We start from the raw sequence: 10,362 nt of genomic DNA, 5'->3' as shown, positions 1-10,362 counted from the left end.
AAGTATGTTAGCATATGGCTACAATATAACAGAGTGAAAAATTTAAGGGGGCCTGAATACTTTCCGTACCCACTGTATGCAGCAACAGACCCAGTTCGCTGCTAATGGTGAACACAAGGTGGCAACCACTGATACCACAAGCAAACTACAATATACACAGCCAAACAAATAGCATCAAAAATTATTGGTATGCCCACACACACACCTTAGTATACCTTGCTGCTACCTCTATCATTTATCTTAAAAAGTATGATTGCACACTTGCAGTCAGTACTTTACACCCATGTCCTCCAGTCAAACACATTCTTCCAATGCAAAATTTTCACGTTACTTTTATGGCCCTGTGCCATATTTATAGTTAGCCCCTTCTGTCCAGGCACCAATGTAACAATGTGCCAAGCGTATTGCATCTAAGTATTTTGCATAATTTCTTTCTGAATAAGCCACTCAACAGATCTTACCTTGACTTGGTCACATAAATCAGCTAGACGGGCCTCTAAGTCGAGTTGTTCTGAGGAAGCAGAGGAAGAGCAGGCTATTACTAAGACTCACTTTTAAAAACTGCTGAGTAATTATACTGAAGGCTTTAAAAAGAACCTGTAACACAGGTTGAATAAATTAATAGTATCAGACAGCACTGCTGGCAGATAGTACAGTACAGTGCTTTTACCAGAGATGTACAAATTTTACAGTATCAGTATGTTACAAGAGGCTTTGCCAGGGCTCACTCATAAAGATGGAAAGAAAGATTGGAATATATATATATATATATATATATGTGTGTGTGTGTGTGTGTGTGTGCGCACACATATATACATAACAGTGAAAAGATGACATGACAGGAGTTGAAGTGCACTGTCTCTGGTAAGTGGGACATAGAGAGGACTTGGTGTTTTCAACAAGAAGGAAACTGGAGTGAATAGGAAAAGGGAGAGAAAGGCAGGCTGATCTGAGGTACAGCACTATAAGGGTTGGGACATACCTATGTAGACGTGCCTTTGACTTCGGGGATAGGGTCTTCTGAGTACTCTCTCATATAGGACTTGCATGCTGGGCTTGGCTAGTAAGATTGCACATAACCTTTTATTATTGGTCCTCTGGGATGGGTTAATATCTGTCCATTTGTGTGGATTAGATTTGGTGAGTCATAGATACAACAGTGAGTTGTGTTTGGGAGCTATTACAATTTGGTTTTAGTCTACTGGTTAAACTTACCAACTTAATCAAGTATGATTTTGTCAGTGAACTAAGGTCAGTTAACCACAGTTAGATGCCTAAATTAACTTCGCTGGTTGCTGGTTGTCTAGTCTGTTTAAAGGGTACAACATGTTTATATGCAAGGATCAGGTGAAATGACATGAGAACACAAAAACTTGCAACAAACACTGATGCTGAAAAAAATGAGGACATTCCATAAATTTTTTCCATAATTCAGTAAATAAGAATTTGGATTTCATTGCTTTACATCCCATTGAAAGCCCACTCTGACATGAGTTGATGTGAAGCTGTAGTGCAGAATACCTAGTTCCATACGATGGGAGGAAGGCAGGTCCTTGGTAATAGTGGTGAAGTAACCAAAGAGGCCCTGGTAGGCTAGTAGGAGACTGGAGCAAAGGTTATGGTGCAGACTGAATGCATGCTGCAGACAGTGCTCAGATACCAGAAATGTCCTGCCCTGAGGGGTCACAAGGGACAGAGAAATTATTGAATTCTTTTAACAACAGTACTGCTGTTCTGGCTGCTCTAGCACTTGGAAACATTTGGTTTGTAGTCGCTACCATGCAAAGAGACAAAGCAACATGAGCTGTGGTCAAACAGAATTTAAGGGAAGACATCAAGTAATTAAGGCAATGTTCAAAATATGATTCATATAGCAGGATACCCACAAACGTCTTCTACAGTTAAAGAAAACGTATGCCACTGCACATTGTGGAACTGGCCCTAGAAATCACTAACCCTCACCTGAAACCCTAAACCTTAACCAATAATATCTACATGGTGACACTTTATAGCAGCTTCAGCACAGATCCTTGAAGTGAACTGAAAAGTGGTTAATGGGTTGTTATGCCCACCTCCCTACTAGTTCATGCACCAAGGAGTGATGAGGAAAACTGCTTCAGTTCCATCTAAACAACAGTGAACAATCGCACTACTACATCTCAGGGCAGATCTAGCTGGCCATCTTTCTCTGTGAGGAGAGGCCAATTAGTCCTGGCCAAAAGTGACAGTGGTCTGGTAATTTCCTCTTCTTCCGCCCTATCTGTCAGTATCCTGTCAACATCTCTCCCTATGCTTCAAATACAATGACAATGTACACTGGATTTAATTCACCATTGCACCTGAGACACTGTCAGATCTGAGTTCACAGCCATGACCATGTAATAACCCTTGCTCAAAGAGACACTACCTATCAAACATTTGGACACACAAACTGAGTGATTATAGCCAACCTGTTGACTTCTGAATGTTTCTGCACTGAAACATGATCTTTTCTTTTTTTTTTTTTTACCACTCCAAGGTTTACTAGCATGCACAATTGAAAAAGGAGACTGCCACAGACACTTTCTTTTCTATAAAAGGTACTTTACTTACATCAGGTGATACTTGTTTGATGTAACTGCTGCCAAACACCACATTCTCCAGAGGTGGGATGACAGAGTCTTTGCTCTGTGTTGGAGCATTGCGGTTAAGCCATGTGGTTTTTACTGGTCGTGGAAAACTAGGTCAACACACAGAGTGAAATCAAACTCAGCTAATAGCCACAAGAATTTAATGGGACTCTCCTAAACACGTTTCTTCTACTTCTCATTCACTAGTGAACATGAATGTCATGTTAACTTTCAAAAGCTTTATTGTTTACTTTAACTCTAATGTCAGTCAAACTTGTTGTGTGGACTAGGCAAAGAGGTTTGTGTTGGAATTAACTGCAAACACAAAGAGTAATTAACAAACATTTATCAAAGCGCCCTGACACCAGTGCATGAATGCATAACTATACTAAGTGCAAGCAACATCCCTTGTTTTTTGGGTTAGGTAGCAGCCTGACCTGATAAGGGGCTGATGTAGTGCCACTAGGGAGGCATGGATGGCTACAGAGATGACAGACAGGTGGAAGTAGTCAAACATGACATTGACGTGTTGGTGGATGCCTCTCTGAAGGCTAAAGTGCAAACGAAGTGTGCGGCCACTGATATTCTGCAGTGAGCTTGAATCATCTTGCCTGTGGAAATGAATTAAGGAAGACAGAAGACAATATTAGTGCCTCATTTACATAAGAGATGCAAATATCAAACTCACTGAAATGAGTACATGCAGTTAAAATGTTGCAACACCTACATGTAATCACCATCTGTGAAATATAAATCCAAGAGGAGCTGAAAATCCATGTCACTGAGGGACTCGTCCACCTGAGGGGTTTGAAAAACAGTGAAGGCTGAAAAATTTAGAGTCTGTGTGCAATTTCAAGATATGTTCCAAGCTCATCCGCAAGATCTTTAATGTACCTATCAAAGTGGGCTTTTTGACAGTATAAGCTCTAAAAGCAGTAAAGCAATATATTTTGAAGCCTCTGGTTGTTATAACCTAAACCCTGAGAACACACCAGCTGCCAAAAACATTGCAATACGCCCTGTTACAACAGTGGAACCACCACATTCCTAACACAGGGTGTTTCAAGCAGGCAAACTGTGTACTGGCACAAACAAGTCCTTTGGTATAATACAAAAAAAAAATTGTCTTTATATCAGTGACATTTTATATGACTGGCATGCTTCTAATTCGGTTGAGGGCAGCATCTGCATTTTGAAATTGGGTTCATATGAGTGTTAAAAAAAGTTTGTCCTGAAATTCCCAGCACAACAAGTTCAACACCAACTCCTTTATCAAGTATCGAGATATGTGTATGGTGTTTGTTTCTCATGGTGTTATGTAGTTTGTTCTCCATTGCTGCTGAAACACTGAAATTTCCCCATTGAGGGATCAATAAAGTACCTACCTACCTTTATTGATTGAAGGATGCAAAACACTATAGAACACAAGATAAAACTACTGCAGTAAATCTGGAAATCTGTAATACAGGCTATATTCAGCTATCAAACAAACCAATTTTAATTGGAATGGCTTTAAATGTACATCTATTTTACACCAGGTGTGCAGAGAGCAGTGTGCATCATACAGAAAAGGGCATGCTGTTCTGGCATTTACAAAGACATAGATAGGATGTATTGGGACCAGGGCCCAAATTAAACATACCTTCCTCTCATCCAGCAGCATCATCACTTTGAAGAGGAGGACATCATTGACCATAACCTCTTCATTCTTGTACAGAATTTGGAAAGTTTTGCTGCAGATGACATCATCTTGGACTGAAGCAGGAAATGCCAGATCAGAGGCTAAACAAAAAAAAAAACACTACAATTAACTGTGCGTAAATGAAAAATAGCAACTGAGTGGTTATAGCCAACATATCCACTTTTGAATGTTTCTGCTGAGAAACATGATCTAGTGCCATGACCAGGCACAGGACCATTAGTACGTCAGATGCTACACATGGTTGATTTTAGATTCAAGACGAATTTTTCAATTTTTTCCAATTATATGCAACACCACAAATGAGCCAACCCGAAAGTAACAATATTCTTGTAATATCAAGAAATGATCTGACAAGGACTACAATAGGTTTTGATTGAAGAGGAATATGTGGCATTTTCAAACTGATTCTATTTAACAAGGTTCACAAAGTAATAAAACTGGAAATTAAAATATTTAGGCTTGGAATTATACCCTCTTGATGCATTTACATGAAAACAACCTGCCCTCTGATAAGAAAAACAGCAGTCTGTTATACCTTATGTATATTGCAAGTTACTGAAATTTTACTTTAATGGATTTATTTAGAGAATACATGGGAAAGAGGCAAGGCTTAGGGTTGACCATTTGGATCCAAAAAGGATACCTGGTAAGCTACAGACAGGTTTCACCAATGTGTGTGTTGATACAAGCTTCTGAGCATTAACATATTCTGAGTTCGTCAAAAAAAAAAAAAAAAGTATATTAAAATTCATGTACCTCCTGGGTGAAGCAGACTGGTCTCAACTTTGTGTGGAACCCGGGTTGGCACCTTCAAACTGGCACGAATTTGGTAGAACCTGAAAATGCAAACAAATGTTTTAAATGGAAATTGGTATTGAAAAATGGTATTATGTTTTGGCCTGGAGGAACATTAGAAGCTCTGTAAAAGGAGGAAAAAAGAAAACCCCACACTGGTTAGCTACAAGTAAAATGACAATACACCTTTCATAAATGAATAATGAATACTTGTATTCACAGACACTCATTTAACACACCTGAGCTTTTAGAGCACAGATGGCCTAAGAGCATAGAGCACAAGTTTTACCTCAGCACAAGCCGTTCTTAAAATAACTTCCAGATGTTAAAGACCATGACTGCTAGATTTGTACAGTTTCAACATTGTGAATCATATCATTATATATATATATATATACACACACACACACACACACACACACACACACACACACACACAGTGGGTACGGAAAGTATTCAGACCCCCTTAAATGTTTCACTCTTTGTTATATTGCAGCCATATGCTAAAATCATTTAAGTTCATTTTTTTCCTCATTAATGTACACACAGCACCCCATATTGACAGAAAAACACAGAATTTGACATTTTTGCAGATTTATTAAAAAAGAAAAACTGAAATATCACATGGTCATAAGTATTCAGACCCTTTGCTCAGTATTTAGTAGAAGCACCCTTTGGAGCTAATACAGCCATGAGTCTTTTTGGGAATGATGCAACAAGTTTTTCACACCTGCATTTGGGGATCCTCTGCCATTCCTCCTTGCAGATCCTCTCCAGTTCTGTCAGGTTGGATGGTAAACGTTGGTGGACAGCCATTTTCAGGTCTCTCCAGAGATGCTCAATTGGGTTTAAGTCAGGGCTCTGGCGGGGCCATTCAAGAACAGTCACGGAGTTGTTGTGAAGCCACTCCTTCGTTATTTTAGCTGTGTGCTTAGGGTCATTGTCTTGTTGGAAGGTGAACCTTCAGCCCAGTCTGAGGTCCTGAGCACTCTGGAGAAGGTTTTCGTCCAGGATATCCCTGTACTTCATGGAGTTTGCTAAAAAACACCTGAAGGGGACTCCAAGATGGTGAGACCAAGATAGAACTTTTTGGCCTTAATTCTAAGTGGTATGTGTGGAGAAAACCAGGCACTGCTCATCACCTGTCCAATACAGTCCCAACAGTGAAGCATGGTGGTGGCAGCATCATGCTATGGGGGTGTTTTTCAGCTGCAGGGACAGGACGACTGGTTGCAATCGAGGGAAGGATGAATGCGGCCAAGTACAGGGATATCCTGGACGAAAACCTTCTCCAGAGTGCTCAGGACCTCAGACTGGGCCAAAGGTTCACCTTCCAACAAGACAATGACCCTAAGCACACAGCTAAAAGAACGAAGGAGTGGCTTCACAACAACTCCGTGACTGATCTTGAATGGCCCAGCCAGAGCCCTGACTTATGATTTTAGCATATGGCTGCAATATAACAAAGAGGGAAAAATGTAAGGGGGGCTGAATACTTTCCGTACCCACTGTGTGTGTGTGTGTGTGTGTGTGTGTGTGTGTGTGATGGGGAACATCATTTTTTTAATTTGGAACATGACAGGGAAGGCTAGGATGCCATACAAGACAGTGCTACAACCAGAACTGTATCAGCAAGGAAGAAGTAGCAACTCATATGGGACTTGGGGATATAGCTTGCTTCCTGTTGTAGAGCATAAGGGCCATTAGCTGACAGCTACATGGTTTGGTGTAATATTCTATGCTGCACTGAAATGTGAGCTCAACAATGAATGTCTCTCTGTAACCTCTCATGTCTTTCTATATGATGTTAATATACCATGCTCAACACATACAATTTAGCTAAAACAGCTTCTCTAACAAAGTTATACAACATTTGCTGTCTATAACAGACTTTTGCAATACAATACAGTAATCAAGATACGCATTTAAACAGTGAGTCAGTGATACACTTTAGTTCTGGTTGCTTATTTCTTGCCAGTATCTTTAAACATTTACCCTTGGATCTTTACCTTTGTTCACTGTGTCTTACAGAACCAGTCATCATTATGACACAGAAACACAGAAAGGTGACCTTACACAAATATAGAAAATAGTATACACTGAAGCACTGTTTAACATATTCTATTTATTTCTGAGTCCACTAAACAAGATCTAAAAAAGACTGCCAACTGTCCCAGATTGACCGGGACACTCACAGAATACATCCTGATCCCCTTCTACCAAAAGCTGCATACCAAAGCTTGTTTAAGTCCCTTCAAAAAATACTACCAAAGTTGGTCTGTTTTAATGAGCAAGGTAAACTGGTTTGTAATGTATGCTTTGGAAAAATATTTCCTTGGAAACACATGCCACAAATGAAAACAACATTGCCTGTATAGGCAATGAGACAAATACTGACCCTCTTTGGAACAGGTCCACATTGTAGAACTTGTGGAGCTCCACAGAAAACTCCACTGTTGCCTGTACTTCAGTCATCTTGGTCTCTACAGGCAGAGGTGCCTTACATCATCTGGGATACACCTGTGGGCCTGTAAGTAAAAGTAATCAAGTTAGTCATTTCAGCTCAGAAACTATTTTAAACAAGCTGGGCTAAAGCAAACAGGTTTTTCTGTAAAACTTTATTTCCACTGGTTAAAAAAAACTATACTTCTACATGCAAGTAAATAGAAGTTAAATGCATTACTTGCTTGTTAAAATGATACCCTAAGTAAAAAAAAAATGTTAAAAAAAACAAACAAACTGAAGCCAAGACAATATTTAAATGAAAGCCTTAGCAGCAGTCATACAAACATAACTGGGAAGACGGGTAAATTTTCAGATGAATCATCAGGGCATAAAGCTTAGACTTAGCACAGAAGACATCTTGTCTACCAAGCCCAATTTGTTAACAGCCCAGACAATTATAGCATTAGTATTAGAGTGTAGAGGAAAATACTATGAATAACATATCTCAAAAATAGACCTGAAACATAATATCACCAATTGGTAGTGTTAGAAATAAACCCAGACATCCTTGATTTATTTAGACCCAGTTAAAAAAAAACCATATAGTTGTTGTGGAAGTAGAAGCAAAATAAAACTGGCAAAAATAATTATACAGACACTCCCTAAATTAGTCATATAGAACATGAATAAATTATCCACTGGGAGGCAATCTGTCATTGTGTTCACACCAATGAAAACCAATATGTGACACAAAAGGCCACTGTGAATTTGATCTGGCTGATACAGATGCCTGCTGCAGAGCAAATAATAGCAGATTATGTTATTATCCAAACATGTCTCCCTTGCAGGAAGAAGTGTTTTTAAATGCTGTCAGTTAAAAACAAATTGCATTGTCTGGGCACGAGACTGAGGACATACAAGGAAAACTGGATGTCTCTGACACATCCATGTTTTAATGTCGATGCCTCTTAGTAAAACCTTGAAATAGCCACTTTATCATTGTTTTACAATAAGCGGCACTACTATTTGTTTGAGTAGTACAATTGATCCCATATCAAATTAATGACTGCTACTTTTATTGAGAATCCTTTGTAACTAAGCTGCAAAGTTTACAGTAATGACATGGGAAGGAAAAGTATAACCTGTACAGTAAGACAGACCTCCAGTTAATGCAAAGACATAGAAATGTTTACACAGACACCTCTGATAGGAAGCAATCCAAAAGAGCACATTCACACTTAGTGTCAGCATTAGAGATTAGTAGTTCGGTGAAGGTCTGAAAGTGTGACACTGCACTTATGTAACAGCTGTTCTTATGCATAACAAAGTATGATCCCGACTGTTTGGCATGCTGAAATGTTGCTGTCAATAAGCAGGCTAACGTTAACTTGTTAGAAGTAAGCGGTATTGCATGGAAATTGGCTGAAACGTCTGTGTATAACCACACAATAAATACTAAATTATCATATGCAAAGAACATAACCAAGCAAATTCCGCATTTCCGTAACCAAACACAGACAACTGTTGATAAGGAAATATATCTGGCATATTTTAAGGTATGTCAAACCACCAACAAACCTCGGAAAAAGTCAAATTAAAAACATATATTCTAATGAAGAATATAGCTACATGAAAAGGCCTAGTTAAACAGAGTTTGTGTTTCATGTTCTTTGAAAAGAGGGAGAGCCTTTATGTCACAGCGAAAAGCCAAAACTCATACAGACCAGATTGGAGAGAACTAATTGCTTACTGTTAACTTAGCTACATGGTTTTGATGCTATTACTAGACTGAGTGAGGTAATAAAGGTCCCTACCTGGCAGAATCTCGGGAAGGACTTGGGGTAAAGACTGAGGCTACCAAAAAATTTTACTAAGGGCCCATAGACGTTTAGGAACCATCCGAAAAAGACGTAACATAGCAAAACATACTTGAACGGACCAAAGGGAAAAGTCTCACTTGATAGCCACTTAGCTAACAGTAACAGTTAGCCACCCACCGAACAGTTGTCACCCCGGATCTAACGTTAGCCGCAGCAAGCTAACACTACTTACCATTGCGTTGGCAAGCTAACATTAGCTAGGTAACCAACGTTAGCTCCAGTTTCAGTTCTCTTGTCGTCCTTTCGCTGTGAGTCGCTGACAAAGAACACTGCTCTACTGACTATTTCACTTCCTAGTCCAGCTAACGTTATAAGAAGGTCACCTTTAAAATGTTACACAAAGTAGACTGACCATGCATCTGTCTTACCAGTAGTATTTGCTAACCATCGAGCTAACTATGTGAAGATCTGACAGCAGGCGGTGCTGTAGCTGCACGCTTATGAACAATTAACTGTGCGTTACTGCACATACCAGAGGCGCCGCCATGCAAAATTGTTACCTATAAATGGACCATTGAGTTGTAGGATGCATGTACTGTATTATTATTATTGTTGCTGTAACATATCCCAGTTATGCATGTCATACATCCAAATGTCGTATGCTTCATTGATTTTACCATATTTGGAGTATGGCGTTGAAAACTGGGGAAACACAAAAGTTCACTTCAACCATTGTATATATTACAAAAAAGAGCGATTAGAATTGTGCATAAGATGGGGTATAGGGATCACACAAATGTAGTTTTCACACAGTCTAAATTGTTAAAATTCTTTGATTTAGTGGGATATAAGACTGCTGTGTTTATGTATAAAGCCAGGAACAATTTATTACCTGGGGGAATTCAAAAACTATTTGATGAAAGGGAAGGAGGATATAATTTAAGGGGTCAGTTAAATCTAAAAGTTCATGCTATACGTACAACCAAAAAAA

The 10,362-nt window shown here is 39.2% G+C and overlaps 1 protein-coding gene across 3 annotated transcripts in view; it reads right to left on the bottom strand.

The window, feature by feature from the left end:
• The window catches only part of fam135a (family with sequence similarity 135 member A), a 17,372-nt gene extending 7,470 nt beyond the window's left edge, over positions 1–9,902 (bottom strand). Inside the window, exons 1-10 of one of the 3 annotated variants that reach the window (XM_020603227.1) lie at positions 9,604–9,901; positions 7,505–7,634; positions 5,068–5,147; positions 4,252–4,391; positions 3,337–3,407; positions 3,047–3,220; positions 2,593–2,719; positions 1,522–1,675; positions 983–1,060; positions 462–511 (exon numbers count right to left, since the gene is read on the bottom strand). In XM_020603227.1, coding sequence (XP_020458883.1) covers positions 462–511; positions 983–1,060; positions 1,522–1,675; positions 2,593–2,719; positions 3,047–3,220; positions 3,337–3,407; positions 4,252–4,391; positions 5,068–5,147; positions 7,505–7,581 — 951 coding nt within the window. In that variant the 5' untranslated portion in view covers positions 7,582–7,634; positions 9,604–9,901. Of the gene's footprint in view, positions 1–461; positions 512–982; positions 1,061–1,521; positions 1,676–2,592; positions 2,720–3,046; positions 3,221–3,336; positions 3,408–4,251; positions 4,392–5,067; positions 5,148–7,504; positions 7,635–9,365; positions 9,565–9,603 lie in introns of those variants that run through there. The other 2 variants (XM_020603228.1, XM_020603230.1) reach the window with 2 other exon arrangements.
• Positions 9,903–10,362: the final 460 nt, after the last annotated feature.

The sequence above is a fragment of the Monopterus albus genome, unplaced genomic scaffold (assembly GCF_001952655.1).
Source record: "Monopterus albus unplaced genomic scaffold, M_albus_1.0 scaffold60.1, whole genome shotgun sequence".
Lineage (NCBI taxonomy): Eukaryota > Metazoa > Chordata > Actinopteri > Synbranchiformes > Synbranchidae > Monopterus > Monopterus albus.
Note: the sequence above shows the minus strand (reverse complement) of the source record. Positions and strands in the feature narration are given on the sequence as shown.